General features: G+C 35.9%; 1 protein-coding gene across 2 annotated transcripts in view; it reads right to left on the bottom strand.

Annotated features, from left to right (window-relative positions):
- FMN2 (formin 2) overlaps positions 1-16,904 on the bottom strand; it is a 170,239-nt gene that overhangs the window by 24,769 nt on the left and 128,566 nt on the right. For both annotated transcript variants that reach the window (XM_064509355.1, XM_064509354.1), the window contains one exon: positions 9,595-9,646. In XM_064509355.1, the coding sequence (XP_064365425.1) occupies positions 9,595-9,646 (52 nt within the window). The remainder of the gene's footprint in view (positions 1-9,594; positions 9,647-16,904) is intronic.

Below are 16,904 nucleotides of genomic sequence, written 5' to 3'. Positions count from 1 at the left end.
CAATGATCAATATTATCAATTATTTAAAATGATCAGTAACACAGATCCACAACTTGCATATTTTATACTTTATGCTATACAGTGAATGTAGCAGACTCGATACTCAGAGCAGAACCTACACTGTAAGTGACACAGATTATTAAACTCAACAGGTATTGAGAGTACAGCCTTTTATTTAGAAGAAATACTTTAGGAAAACTAAAATTTTAAGAGGACTGATGAACTCATGGAGTGAGCAATGAATAAAACATTTCAAGCACGGCTCAAATTGCCATTCTAGGCCCTGCTATACACATTGTTCAATGGGTGGGCATTTCTCCCGTCCTATTTTTCAGAAACAAAGTAGCCCAACAAAATTATGGCCACAACTGATTTAAATGACAATTTTGTTGGAAGGTAGATTTGGGCACAAAGATCTTTACAATTTTTTTTATTTGGGAAATTAATTTTATGAGGTCAAGATTAAGATATATTGGTTGGGCATGATGAAGAAATTTGCCAAGTCTCTTCCTGTAGCTTACTTTTCCCGGCAACAGTAGGTTATCAGGGAACACAACTGACACTTCATTCCTAAATGCATTATTCACAATTTTCATTCTCTGGTTTTATTTATTTTTCTTCCTATTTTCATTCTCATTCTTGTCTAAAACATGAGGCTGTGACATGGGCTCTCTTTTGCTGTGCTCTAAGAGAATTTTTCAGTGATCTAATGATGGCATTTTTTATTCTAGGTGGCTTGGATTAGGTGATAAATTATGTCAGGAGCAAAATGCAACTGTCTTGGCAGACAGAAGTTTTCTGATGACAAAAAATATGGTGTTTAAGAAGCTGTTCTAAATTACTGCACAGACTGAGTCAGCCTCCAGCCATTTAAAAATCAAAGGTGAGGAAAGGTAGGTTAGAGGCATCTTTATACTTCAATGTATCCTCTACATAGCATTGATTGGCTGCAACTACCCAGGAATTGGCACGCTATATTTATGTAAATCCCAATAAACTCAAATTATATTATGCATATTGAAAAGATAAGTTTCCATTCAAGAATATTAGACAGATTAAAAAAAATAAATTTACATCATACATTAAAAACAGAGTTAAACTTGGTTACTTTTTCTCCCTGACAATCATATTCTATCAGGCCACTCAGAGAAAAAAACAAACGTATTCTAGCATGATTCTTCTAATGCATTCAAATGGCATGTGCTTTCTCCTGTAATGTTAAAATGATAGTTTTAAACAAGTTTCACACTTTCTCAAAATCATGGCTCAAGAAATTTGCACCTTCCTAGGGGCATTAGTGTAAGCTGTGGTCCACTGTAATCTGCGTACTTTGTAGAAATGGGTAGTTTTTTTCCACAGTTTAATGTTTTTAATTTTATGTTATCATGAATACCCTGCCCATGCATGCCACCTGAGCTATTATGTAGATATCAAGATAGCTCTATGCTTAATTGGGCACTTAAAGCATGAGCAGATGTAAAGCAAACTCATGTAATTGTGTGTGCTGAAAAGTAAGGCCCAGTAACACATTCAAAAGAAAACTATTATTTTTCTTTTAAAAAGCCCAGCATATGATCTTCAAACATATTTAATAAGCTGTGGCCAGCTGAATTTGAACAAATTATAAGGTGCAAGTAGACACAGAATACAGACGTAAAATGAATTTCAACATCAGTGATCTGAAATAATCTGCTAGCCTCACTGCCGTAAGAAACAGCTAAATGCTTCATGTTAAAGTCCAACTTGTCTCCAGATGTTTCTATTAACACACCTCATCTTCACTACCTAGGTGCAGTGGAGGCTTAGCAATCATTATTATTACTTAAAAAGGTTATAATTATATGTGGAGGTAACATAACCATTGTGTACTATATATTTTGTAAAAACTCTTATTTTATTAAATATTAAATTATTAATAAATTTATTGATGCAGTCTTGGAAGCATTTGCCTGCTCCACAGTACGGTTGGCTTTTATAGCTGTGAACTTTATGCAGGGTAAAAGTCGGAATTGTCTAACAAAATCAGAGCCAATTTGCCTTAAATCTAGATCAGATTATTTAGATAGAAACCACACGTTTTAACAGATTCCACATACATATAATATTATCACACTCAGAATGTATAGTCCAGCATACATTAAATGTTGTACACATGCACTTACCAGAACACATACTAAAAATAACTGAAATGAATCTACAGGACTGAACGGGAGTATTGTCAGATGCTTTTTCTAAAGTAGTCATAACTTTGTTAAAAAGTTCTACCAAACTAGAGTTACCATTTGCTGTCCCAACTTAAAAGAGGCTGGGGGAGAGAAGGAGGAAAAAAAAATGAGTTATTTTTGATCAATGTATACGTTAGAAAAATCACTTATACAATCTATTCCAACCATAAATTTTGCATACTAGCTATAGGCCACTTAAACTGGGCAATAGCTAGTAGCATCAGTCTTGGCTGACCTAATATCCTGGCTTGCACTTACAAAGGAAGTCAAATTTGATAAAAATTTCTTGGTGTAGCTAAAGTTATAACAGCTACAGTTGGTATTTTGGTGCTCAGATCAAACCTAGATTTTGTTTCTATTGTTTGAAAATAATAGAATAAAGCTGCTCCAAAATACTTTGGCATTTTAGAACCTTCTAATATTTTAAATGCTTTTTGAGGCTGCTTCAACTTATCCCTTTTGGATTGCTTAGGTCTAACTGAAGCTCTGAAGGATCTTTTACTTCATCATCAGACTGATTAAGGTGGAACTATTCTCCAGACAGCAGCTGAGAAAGGAAGCGGGTGCAAGTTATCCCATGAAAAGTGTCCATTTAAGACACAGTGCAGAAGAGATCTGGCTCACTAAAGCAGTTTCTGAACCTAGTTTATCAAGGAAAATGCCTCTTTAAAAGAAAGAAAAAAAGAAACAAAACAAGATCAGGGAACAAGGCTGAGGAGCAAACTGAGAAACAGTAAAGAGAACGCTTTTTTTCCTAGTCACCTAATCTCCATATATGAGAAACACAATGGGGTTCCAGCAGCAGGCTGAGGCAAGCTCTATACTGCGGAGGGGCTGATGGCAGTCTTCCATCAGCTGGAAATTATTAAGGAAGGAATGACCTATATTGTACAAGTTATTACTGGATAGTTCCCAGATGAGTTAATACAGTTGTGACCTAATTAAACCACATCCCTTAAATTCTGCTTTTCCATTTGCATATACATGATAACAGTAGTATAATATAATAATCCTTAAAGTGAATCTTAAAATACACCAAGGAAGAAGGCAATAATTGTCATGGCAAATCAACAGAAGAGAGTAAAAACAGAAGTGATAGCATTTGCAATAACTATTTGACTTAAATGCAGATGACACTGAATTGTGAAGGTCTTAGGAAACAACCTAACTAAACAACTCAGCTGGACAATATGATGAAAGAAAAAAAAACTGCTGAACATAATCATAGACTAGTGCATAACAGACATGCACTGGAGCTAATGTGTGTCACACACACGCACACTCACCTCTTACCTCAGCTGTAACATCTCAAGAAGGGTATCTTGGAATTTCTGAAGACTATTCAGTAAACTACCTGCTGGACATACACTGGTGGTCAAAACAACTAGTGTGCCATATTTAAAGATACTAATTTCTCTATTTTTGTCATTACTTTATTAGTCGCGTGATTCTTTTCTTAACTTTTTTATTGCGAGTTTAATGCTATAGCACTGACTCTGTATTGTTACCAGTGTTACTTAACTGTGTAACTATAGTTGCATCTTAAACTAATTTCTTCATCTTTTACGGTACGATCTATGAACAGATTCTCTACATAAGCTATAAAGTGAATCAAGGAGGATTAGTTTACAGTGCTTAATATTAGCTCTTTGAATTTGAAATAGCTCTACCCTAATCTATCAAAAGTATATCACCACTTGTTCATACTAGCATTCAATAGCATTAACAGGCAACTAATTTAAAACCAATAAAATAACATGATTTTTTAAGCAAGACACCAAACATTATTAAAAGAAAAGATGATGCTCTTCATAGAATAAACAAAAATCAATCATGCATATGAATAAGAATTCATTCACTCATTTGGCAAATAGTCTCAGAAAAGGACAAAGACATCTCCCAGGGAAAGATTAATTACAGTGCTTCAGAAGCAACCTTCTGACATAGCTAAACTGCTGGCTAATTTTCCATTACTGCATGTTTATGGGCCGTGATATTTTGTCAGAGACAGGATACTAAACAAGAACGATCCAATCTGTTTAACAGTCTGTAAGCTTCTTCTATACACATTTCCTTTGCTCCCCGAGTATTTACTTTTTGCTGATGCAACTAATGTATACCTACAGTCTGAAATGTATTACTGTGAGCAATTCAAGTCTGCACACTAGGAGCCACACAGCAAGAAAAAGAGAACTAACAGGAAAGGAACTAACAAAGGATAAATGGCAAAAGAGTAGTGAGAGACGAAGACCAACAGCACATCCTTGCCTTTCAGTTAAAAAGTATTTTTTCTACTAAATAACTCTCCATTCTGAGCTTTTCACCACTTTATTTCAATCTTTAACTCAATTTTCACTTTAACTTTACAGCTCACTTTTTGAAAAATTCCAAACCATTGTGTGGAGGGGAGCGAGGTGGGAGGAACATTTACTGTTTTAAAGGATTATCAGACTTAGGTGCTACATTTCTAGGTGTTGCTTTTCAACAGTGCCATTGTACCATACTGTCTGCTATTTCTCTAAGTGTCATCAGCTTGTCAGCTCATGAGCAGGTGTAAGGCTTTGTTCCTCTCCAAGTCTGAATGCTCAGTGAAGCCAATGGAAATCTGCAGAGAGTGTTGTGTCAGGGCACCTTTTTCTTTTTTTTTGCAGGGAATTTGAAGGTAAACATTCCTGTTCAAAATTAATGTCATTTGTTGCTACAGCAAAGAAAGTGACAGAACATTGCTAAATGGATTATTAAAAGTTTTGAAAACAGAAGAGCTGCCTGAGAGACAGCACTCAGGAAGCACTTAAAAGCCTAAAAATCACTGGAATGTATAAGTAATGCGAGCAAATTATAAGATAAACCAAATAAAAAACATCCTCACATGGGAAGGTGCTCCATATCCTGCCACACACATCTCAAACTCCAAAGCTGATAATTATGTCAGAAGGCACAAAGTCCACTGTTTGACTTTTTATAAAACAAGTATATACTACCAGAGCGCACTGAGATTTATGAGAACAGATTAAATTCTCAGATTCATTAAAATCAGTGACAGATGTAAAGCCATGATAGTGGGCAGCACTTCTGTCTACTACTCAGCCCTCATTATGAATCACGGCATGAAAAAAGGTGAATAGTTTCACCCAAAAGCAAGCCACCATTAAAAGGACTGTTGTGTCCTAGTGAACTGTTACTGCTTCATGCAGGGTTATACTATCTACAATATCAGAAATAAAAGAATCTGCAACGTTTGAGAGATTCTGAACACGCACTGCCTCTTACATAGGTGCTATATGAGTAAACACAAACCAAGCAAATTTCAGAGCAATTAACTGTTCTTGACAAATGTCAGATCCTCTGAGTGTGGTATGGTTCACTTATGATTTGGCTATCTCCAAAGCTTATTAGACTAGTCTAGTAGCCACTGTACTGAACTTAGAATCTGATGCTTACTTTTTTGCCTAAGAGAGAGCAGGAAAAACTGAAAATGTTCTGAATTTTTCTCAGGTCTAAAATAAACATCCCCAATTCAATTTATCAATGAATCCCAGGGAGTTAATCCAAGAACAGACATATGATTGCAGGTGGAAGAAGAGAAAAATGTTCTTACTAACTATTCAAGTGGAAGAGTAATCGGTGTTCCAATTTAGATTTTGTTTTGTTCTAAAAAACAGGTAAGTCCTTAATCTGGAAACCTTCCAAGGAGCTCAGAACTAAATACTGGGCAAGGTATTACAAGGAAGTACTGTAATAAAGTTACATGCTATTCCTTCATAGCTATTCAGCTGAATAAAGGTAGCAAGGCATACAGTAATGAGCTTCTGCTTCATCAAATGCTGTTTCTGGTAATTCCATGAGGTTGATTAGCTGTTGCTTCTTTACCAAGTGCAAGAAGAGGAGTGTCAAGCTCATTTTTGATCATATGCCATCAAGACGACATGGCTGCCACTGCTCGTCTTCTATCCCAGCATGGTAAAAAGGGCATCAGCCATGATATGACTTTTGCTGTAGATACTGTGGTTGAACAGTGTCTCCTTCTAAAAAATGCGTTGTGTGCCTGAAAACACTAGTGTTCCTAATCTTTTCCCCTGCTTAGAGAAAGTGTATTCTTGAAAGATTAGAGGTCTTTAAAACTAAATAACTGAAAATACAGAAAAGAGGAAACATATCTGTTGCTTGGTGAAAAGGATGCTGTGTCTTCTAGTTTTCAAGGAGGGTGAACTTTAGCTGTAAAGTTGTTTAACTGCTATTTACAGCTGTGTAAACGGAGCATTTTAGCATTGTATCTTGGGACAAAGGGAAAATAATCTAATATGATATAAAATAAAATAAAAACCAAAACAAAGAAACTCTAAATCATGGACTCCTAAAATATAGATGCACCTTTTTTCCTCCTTCTCTCCATCTCCTCTTTCACTTCCTTCACAGTGGTTTCTACTTTAACTTGTCAAGTATTTGACAATTTCTCAAGTATTTAGCAATGAGGATCTAATTGGAAAGTGCCAGGTTCTTTTTTATTGCACTTTATCAATATTGTTAAGGGAATGATGTAATTGTTTGGGGTTTGGTGAAGACATTCCATGTCACTTCAGTGTTAATACCAGGCTGGAGCCTTCCTTGTCTGCCTGCGTAAGCTAGATAAACACAGACCTGTGCGCTTTCTTCTCATCTCAGGATACTTACTCAGAGAGATCTTGGAACATATGCCTATTACGAGCTAAACATTTCACTTTTCATTTTATCCATGTGCCAGAAATCCATTCCTTGGATAAACACTTTACATACTGACACTCTTAAAGTCACTAAACACGATAAATAAAGACAGAATACATCATTTCAAAACCGATTAAACATTTTCGCACTTGTGACAAATGAACAGCTATACCCTGTATGGAGTCTCCGGAGCAGACATTCCATTTTCTTTGTCTTATTTTGTGTGGAAGATTAACTTTCCATTTCAGCTCATCTATTGCACAACCCGGCTTTTCTAAAATACACATTGCTGCATTTTCCCCAAATCATTATTCATTTTAGAAACATTTGTGTTGTTATTGCTGCAAGAGCTTTTCTCTTGGACTTTTGCATTTTTATGGAGATATCAGCTTTAATATTCTATGCCCAAGCTAAAAGGAAAGATTTACAGTTCTTACTGAAATCGAAAGAAATGCTATCACGGAATAACACTGAACTTATACATGGGCTGAAGTTATGTACTTCAAAAAGAAAAATCCAAACACATTAATCACATTAATTTTGCTCCATCTAATCCATCACTTTTCCTTGCATTACTTGCTTGTCTAGTCATCCTATGCATTGCTGTTTTACCTATGATTAGCCAAATGTAACTAATCTCTTATTTAGCTTTTTAAGCTCTCATCTTCTCTTTCACCCCCCCAAAAGAGATCCCAAGCTTTTTATTTCCAAGGTCCATTGAAGATCTTAGTGTAATAAACACATTTAATCCTAAAGATTCATCACGAAGCTATCTTTGATATTTTAACAAATACCACTGACTGGATTAAGAATTTCAGTGGGATGATGGAAGAAAGAAAGAAAATGTAGCCTGGATAATAGTAAAAATAACTTTGCCTCAAAATATTATGTTTTAGGTTCCAGCATAATTCCTCACATTTTCCATGAAAGCTTTCAAATGCGATGCTGTCCTTGCTAGACATTCACAGTGAAGAAAAATGCAGCAGAAATTCCTTCTTTGGCAAGCTACTGCATAAAGAAGCTGCTGTGCTCTGCATAATGGAAGAAGAAAGTATTAGGAGAAGTACAAAGAAGTAGGCCAAGCTTAATGATGGACCAGGGAGCAGTTTGCTTTCTTCCCCCATATTGTGGATCCTGGGAATACCACTAGCAAGTTTTTAGTATCGTGGTTCCAGTGCTGTCAGGGAGAAAATTAGGATGGAGCATGAACCAGATGTCAGAAGACAACGGCAAGTCACAATCTTTCAGATCACATCATGGAATCCCCTTGCTCTTAGGAATCTGTCAGCTTTGGACATATAGGCTAATCCATTTTCCACAGAAGAAACAACTTCCTTAACAGAGCAATTCGACAGAGATCAACAAAAATATCTTACTAACAGTTTCCTCTCTCTACATTTTATTGTGAAGGAGATCTTTAAGGATAAGAATTACATAATTCAGCAGTTAAACAAGTTTAAGGAATTTCAGAAATGCCTTTCATATACTTGAGTAAGAGGTATGATACTAAGCCAAAGCAATACTCCCTTTGTTCCATTTTAACATCATGACCCCACATCATAGATGTACTACTCATGGGTACACCATCTTGTAAATAAGAAGGGAGCTTCCTCTAACAGAGGAACATCTTTCCCCTTTGCTTCCTTTGCAGGTGCTGTCTTCAGTACACGGAGCAAGGAAATAAAAAGAAGCTGTGGTGCTTTACCAGGGGAAAAAAGTCACTTGTGCTGTGACACGAGAGCAGGCGACTAACTTGGGCATCAGGGCCCTAGAATGGCTAACACATCACAGAAAAAACCCTAAAAACTTTTCTGGTAGCACACTTTACTTGAATCCCACTGATTGGGAGAGCTCCCAGCTGTATTCATTAGCACATATTCAGTGGCAGTCGTACTTGTTACAAAAAGAAGATGCTATTTTTAGTGGAAGGAAAACAAATGCAGACTGTCAGTTTCACCAAATCTGGACTATAAATGGTGTGTGTCATATTTCGGTCTTGCTGGGACAGATAAAAATCTGTCCCATTTAAACACCGCTTCTGGAAAACACTGCCAAAAATCAGAAGAAACCACAAGTTGTGCAACACAGAGAAGTTCCCAATTTTGAAAATGTTCTCAACTGATCACATCTGTAATGAGATTTAATAAAGTATTTTGTTTTTTTCCCCACAAATATTATTTGAAGATCTATTAGCATTTCTACAAAGGCAGTCACATTTAATTATACGTATTATTGCTATTTTTAAAGTGGATTTCCATTCCTTATTTTACAGCAGACATTTTTAAGCACAGGAAGTGGTACTTAGTGAATAATAGCTGTCTGGGGAATGCTATGCATCTGTCAAATCACCATGATTCTCGTGTGAAATGAACAGTTTTCTCTCAATCCAACTGTCATGTTCTCAAATTATTTTTACATAAGGAAGATGCATTTTCAGAAGGAGCAGAGTCACACACAATGCTTCTCTTTACGGTATACTGCTTGCTTATATTCCTTCAATTTTTCTTTTCTAATGATCAAAATAAATCTGACAATAAATAGATATCATTTGGTTTTCTGAATGAAGTTCTTTCACTACCCAAAAATTTTACAGTCTGCTTCTGAAACAGCAACTTCTAAAACAACACATTATTCAAAGGAAGGATTTTATTACATTGTTTTTTCTTACCTTTTATGTGCTTCTGTGAGTGACTTCTCTTCATTTTCTTGGTCTATTTTAGCTGTAAAAATACAGGAAAAGAATTTGCTACAAGATGAAAGATACAGATGCTGTTTTATGATAATTTTCACGGTACATATGTCATAAGTCTTGTATCTATTAATATATTAAAAACACCTGAAGATGTACTCGTTTACATCAATTCTGAGAACCTGAATGATATCCCCATGAAAATATCTCAAATTTTAAGAAAAATAAAATTAAAAATTTCCCCAGTAATGTAAACAACAGCAACCAACTCATGAATATAACTCTGAAAACTTAATGAATATAGGAATTTGTCTAACAAGAGGAGGAAGAAAATCTGAGTGAAAAGTAGGAAGGTTCAGCCTCCCACCTGTCCTAAAAAGTTGCTTGAAAGTTAAAAATAAAAGCTCTCTCCCCCAGAAGAGTTCAGTTTAGGAATGGGCATTCCTAAACAAGAAAGAATCAGGATGTATTAATTACTCGAGTACTAGAACCACTGTGCACAGAGATTGAAAACATGACTGTTTTTACACAGTCAAAGGAAATTACCATTTCATGAAGAAAATTTAAAATACTCAACTGTCATTGCTACAAATCGGGGAAAAATGATCTATTTTCCAAACATTTTCTTACATTTTATTTTGTACCCATTTTACTTAATTTAGACAGGAATTCCGATATACAAAATCTACAGGAATGTGCACACTAACTCAGGCATCATCAAGGTGCAAAGTGATAGCACAAACTGGCTTTGCACACATGCACAGCCAAGACTTATGCTTGTATATACACAGTACACATTTATACAGCATACCTAAAGTCCCATTTATGATCTGCAGATTTTAGTCAAAAGCTTTTTAGTTTGGAACTTGATTCCCCTTTTTGGTCTGTTAGGGTACTGCCCTGCTAACTTTTGAGGAAAAGTTTAGGATTCACTTCCAGGGAGTCAGCGGGCTTTGGGGTATGCAGAAGCTTTGAATTTTCCTGAAGACAAATGCCAGTTCCACAGAATTTATATGAAAAACTGAAAAACACGCACAGACTTTTAAACTACCTTTTCTTCATTCCACTTTCCTACACAGCTCTATAATAATAATTATTTTTCTGTATTGCAGATGTACCACCTTTGAAATAGGAAACCCTGGATTTAAATTTGGCACAAGTGAGAATAACAATGGAATTATTAGGGAACAAAAATAACCACTATTTTTCTGTTATGATGTTTCAATCAAAAGCACTTTACAAACATACACTAACACTAAATTTGTAGCGAAGATTCACAAATGGAGTTTCCCCCTTTTCCCTCCCAGTTAGAACAAGAATCAGGAGTATGGGTCTGACGCTGCAAATGCTTGTTTCTATTTGTAGGTAGTCCTCCCAGTAGGCTGAGCAGGGCCTGGATTACTCACACCAGCAAGCGTTGTATCTAGTAATGATTATTTGAAGACTCAGACTCCGCCATTGTTTTGCTTAAAACAAAAAAAAAATCCCAGCAAACCACTGGAAACTTGAGGGAGAGCTGGGTAAATGTTCTCAAGGAAACTCAAGAGCACGTGAAGCCTGCTTGATCACGGGTTTCATTACTGACTTGAAACTCAGCCCAGATTCTTCAAAAGGTCTGTGAGGGCTCACAACCCTTTTGAGTGAACCTGGGCCCAGTGTTGAGTGAATCTGGGCTGACTTACAGTTTTGCATGAAAGCTTTGCCTTGCTTTGGATATGAAACCAGGTGAAAACTGGCAGCTTTGACAGTCCCCTTCCCCCCCCCCCCCCACCTCGTAGGTCGACCCTGGAAGTCAAGGCATTATTTGTTGTAAAACTGTGTGGTGAAAGAGAGAAGAAACTGCACACAAAATCCCTCGATGCAAGGAGCTCCGATACCTTATTCTGGGCTAACACTTTCACTAAGTATCTTTGGATACAATTCCTAAAATAAATAATTCCATTACTGAAACATTTAACTTCGACTCCTCTCAGTTAAACAATTTTTGGAAATGGAAGATAGCATGCTGTAGCTTAGGACGGTCTTTTAGTATACATATCACATATGATCATCATCATTTCCAGGACTGACGGGTCATAGCAGCAGCATCTGAGCTGGCTAGGTTTTTTTTTTCCCCCCCTTTCCTTTCCTCCCACACATGCTTACAAAGAATTGTTTATCAGACAACAATTGGGAAAACATTCCATGATTCATTTTGAGAAAGAGTGCAAGCACAACAAATTCTACCTGGCTCTTAAAAGCAGGGTTTAAAATGCCTCCATTCTGGAACAACTTTGGTTTCAATTTTAAGTTAAAAAGGAAAGTTACTATTGATGGTACAGAGAGGAAATAAAAAAAAAAAAATACTTCAAGTATCTGTACTTTTAATCATTTCATAGAGAAGGGAATATTACACAAAGAAAAGAATCTTGAGAATCCCTGAATGATATAGATGCATGTAATAACACTTTTTTAAAAGTAATACATACATACATGTATGGCAGCTAATATACTCGCATAGAGAGATTTCATCCTGCATCAGATCATATCTTGGCATTAGCAGAGTTTTTCAGGAAAGAATTTACTCCAAAAGAGAATTCCCTTTTAGACTGTTCCAAATACATGATGACACTTCTAAACCTTTTGCACATTATCAAAAAGTTATTATTCAGGTGAGAATCTGACTTGCACTCCATTTACTTTCTTATTTTTCTAGATGAGAACGGTTACAGAACAGCATTAAAATGGTTCTACTTTAACAAGATGACAGGTGTTACCAGTGAAAGAGAAGAAAACAGAGTACACTTAGGGAGCTATATCCCAGTCTAAAGCAAATATTCAGAAGATTACTTTTGCACTAGCACTACAGTAAACATCTCAAAATTATACATAGTGGCTAGTCGAAGACAGACATTGAGATTTAACCAGCAAGGGAAGGAATCCTCTTCATACGAAAAGCACAGAAATACTACTGCCATCTGAATACAACGCAATAACCATTAGATGCTGAAGCAATATGAAATTCCTATACTTTCCGGAATTGAGCACCAATATGATCATCTGATAGGAGGGATTATCAATATTCCTCTCTGTACTAACCTCCCCACTTGTAAACTGCTTTCAACCCATGTTTCTGCTGGTGTAGGGAAAAATAAATCCAGAATACAGCTTCCAAAAAGTTCCAAACATTTCTGAATATTAAGGTTATGATGATAGATTCAGTTGAAGAGTCTCACAGTGCATTAGAGTTTACCATTTCATTCAATATAATGTATCTTTACTCTCACTTCTGCCTCTAAAGTAGTTCATCACAACTAGTAGGGAGAATGCCTGAAAAGCACTAGTTTGACATTCTTCCTTCTTGGCAAGCCTATACCAATTACGTCCTGAATACGAGCTTCAGAAATGTGCCTATGAGGAGACAATAGTGCTGAGAGAAAACTGTATTTCTTTTCACAGGAGAAAACTCTTCTAATGGGTGAGGCAAACTAGAGAAAATTTCTACCCATTTCATAGTGATCCTATGGATTCTGCAGAATTATGGCAACAGCTGGGGCAGGCAAATAGGTCATTCGCAGGTGTACAGTGCCACCTAAGCACACCTGGGCCCCTTAGCTCTGCCACTAAAAATTCTCCCTCTCTGTCCTCAGAAAGCAAGATTAGTTTAGAAAATCTTAGTGCTTTCCTCTGAAATGGATTAAAAGTCATCTTGTAGTGATCCAGTAGGCACATTTGCTTTCGTATATATTCAGAATCCTTCAGGTGACTACAGTAGTGATTGTTTGTAGGCTCTTATGGCAGATACAGCAATTTCTGTTCTTGGGTTGGTGATCTATCCCAAATGAAAATAGTCCATATTTTATTGACTCACCATCTTCTCTCCAGTCTCCTGCTTGGAGTAGTTTTCTTGGTCATTGACACTAATTCACTAAACAGCCTCCAAAGACACTGTTCCAAACCTATTAAAGAATATATCATACCAGGAAATAGTAGTCCCTATATTTTATGCAATGCAGCAGGGAGTAGAAATAAAACTTAGTTTTATATCTCTGCTTGCATACTTTCAATATCTTGTAGGGCTTTATATGCAGCTCTCATAACCCTGAAAGCATATATATCCTACAAAATATATTAAAAAGGATATATTTGAAAACTGACCCCAGGGCATTTCAAAAAACATTACCATATTAAACAAAGAACATTTTAGAGTGAAAGTGACCTCTCAGAGCAAGCTAGAGGAGCTGCCGTAATCTAGTATCTACTATGTACACTGAATTAGTTATCTAATTTCCTTTCCAATACTTCTTTTGAAATGTCTTAAGGCCTTCTTGTGCGATGATGCTCCACTGTTTGCCTGCTTTTTCCATTAAGATACCTTCATATTATTTAATGTTTGTCTCCCTTTAGAGCAAGGCCTATACTTCCTAAATACTTTATATATTTGGTCAAAATTCAAGTACATTCCTTCCTCCCTATGTCATTCTTTCCCAAGAACTAGGATTGTACTGTATCCCAGACTCTTCAGTCAATTCTTTTAACTACGGGGCATATGTAGTCCATTAAAATTTACTCACATTAGATCTTCTAAATGTCTATCATTGCTTTTTTGTAATTTCTTTAATTTACTGTTTGATGCTTTATAAGCAGGGCATAAAACTTGACCTCAGGAAATTCAAGATGATCTTTCAAACTAGGCCTCAAAGTCTAATTAATAATTTATTTCGCAAAAGCTCCATTGTTATCAATATATACCTGCATTCCAGAATGATATACGCCTTTATTCTATGTTTGCTCTTCCAATTCTTTTAGATTCCAGTCCTGCGAAGATTACCTATACACTTGTGCAAAGGCACATATATGAATAGCCATACTGAAGTCACATAGGCATTTAAGAAAATCTGAAGTATCTAAAATAACTGAATGTAAGAAGTATACAAAGGAATCCTAGAAAATGACTGTGTTTAGGAAAACAGTATCATTCACTTTTCTGCAAATAGTTTTTCTTCTTTTTTTTTTTTTTTTAAGAAGCCTAGAAGATGAAATTAAATGAAGAGGGGTTCAAAAATAAACACACGAGTCATTTTTTGACCATAAATTGTCCCCACTGACCTCAATGGCAAGTGATATTTCAGACATATGCTAAATTCTTTACAAGAATCAAGCCACTCTGTGAACTAAGAACATTTTTGAAGTATTTTTTCATTTCCATCCAGCAAACTTTTAATGCTATTCTCCTCCAAATTTAAATCATTATACCTTCAACATTAAATCCCATTAAAAAGGTGATTTACATTAATATAAACGGACTATTTTATGTACATACAGACATTGTACATAACTTCTATTGTCTCTATTTTCTCATTTTTTGCAGTTTTTTGTTTGAAAATGCAGCATTTCATTCTTTACCTCCTCTTCCAGACAGTTTAACAAATCTAAGGAATATTTGCCCTAAGACTAACTGGGAGGACAAAAACTTACGATAGCTCTTTTAATCTGAGACTGTTCTGTCCTTGCGCTATATACGTATTATTGAAAGCAGTGAAATTCTTAGAAATCATTTTTACTGAAAAAAGAAAAATCTCTATTTTTAATTCTTTTCAAATGTTTGCTGCAGCTTTTCCAGGATCTTTATAGAGAACATATCTTTTTCTCCAGTGCTGCTGAGTGAATATAAAACAAATTAGTGGAAATAAACCAAATATCTCCTCAAGTAAGGCTACCAACTTGAAAACAAAAACAAAAAAAAGCCACAAAACCCTGAAGCTGAGGGACAGACTTTCTCAAAAAGAGTGTGGAAGGTAGGACAGTCATCCCTCTGCTGATCCGGACCTTAAGATGGCCATCAGAGGCCATGAGGATACCTTCTGCAGGTATCTCCTGCATGTGACCAGGTGAGGAAGAAAGCAAGGACAGAGGGAAGACACAGGATGAACAACCACCACAGAGGCATTTACTTATGCTGGTATAACAATCTAATGTCCATGCCTCCAGGAACTTTGCCAGAGCTCGTAATCTTAACATGCTCTGTTCTTCTCAGTGGTAGATGTGATTTTCAAATGCTCTAACAAAACACTAAATTAATACTTACAGCTATTTTATTTGCACATCAGCATACCATTCAACACCATATTTTTGAAATATCTGATAACATTAACTACAAAAGACATCAGGATCACTAGAAAGGTCTTAAAAAACCCTCTTTCTTCCCCCCTTGGGTCTTGCTAATGTGTTTTGTCTTAACTTTTTAAAGTTTGTTTTTGCTCTTTTCCTTTGTATGTTTTATTTTTACTATAATAAACCCTAATGTGGTGGGGAACACGAGTGGCACTAGGAAGAAGTAAGCAGTCATTAATGATAGAAAATGCCAAAAAAGAAATTGGTTTGAGGTAAGACTGTAAGGGAAAATAGGTTGATCATTAATCTTCAAATGATGACAGGGCTGGTGCTTAGTGGCTTTGTAAAAAAAATATTAAAACTTTAGCTTAAAACTGAATATGCAATAACAGCAGGAGTTTTATGAAAAAAATATACTCAAAATAACAGTTAATAAGGATCATCCATACTTGTGCATGCAAATGTACTAGATAAACACAATTTTTAAAAAAGATACACCTTTTGGTTCAAATTCAGAAATGATTTTGAGTAGACCTTGTCATACTGAGAGAAGGTCTATCCTAGACTCCAACATCAATCTAAGGACTTATGTTCCACCAGAACTTTTTGTTGTTGGCCTGTGTTACGATCTTGACCCAGTGATTACTGTCTGGAGTTGCTGTCTGGCCTCAAACCCTGTTGCAATTTAAGGTATTTCTGCTGAACCAGATACAAAGGACTATGAGCAAGGAGATGCATGAAACTGCCATCTCTTCTGATCTCCTGATCTCTCTTAAGGGAATATCACATCTTCTCAGGTAATTGAATACAGGAATGCATCTGAGTAATTTCAGATGGAAGGCAAGAAGAATCCTTTCATCTGCTTGTCTATGTTCTAAATCTTTTTGCTTTTTTCTCTTTTTATTTAAAGTGTTAACTAGTATTTGTTTATAATTAGCTATGAATGTGCTTTCCAGTAACTTTCAAGTGGAGCCAGGATTTTTTTTTTTTTTTGACAGATACAATGCCTTTACAATGAGTCATTACAGCTTTGTTGCCATGGTTTTGAGAATTTCTATTTACACTGAACAAAGATCCAAGAACATTTGGATGGCTTATTATTATTATCTGGTATATGCATCCTAAGAAAATTTTGCAGTGGAAGAAAGCAGGATTTCTTCTGGGAATCCCAGCAGGATTCCCATGTCCTTCTAGAT

Source organism: Dromaius novaehollandiae, chromosome 3 (assembly GCF_036370855.1).
Source record: "Dromaius novaehollandiae isolate bDroNov1 chromosome 3, bDroNov1.hap1, whole genome shotgun sequence".
NCBI classification, from domain to species: domain Eukaryota; kingdom Metazoa; phylum Chordata; class Aves; order Casuariiformes; family Dromaiidae; genus Dromaius; species Dromaius novaehollandiae.
The sequence above is the reverse complement of the archived record's forward strand: the minus strand, read 5'-3'. Positions and strand labels throughout refer to the sequence as shown.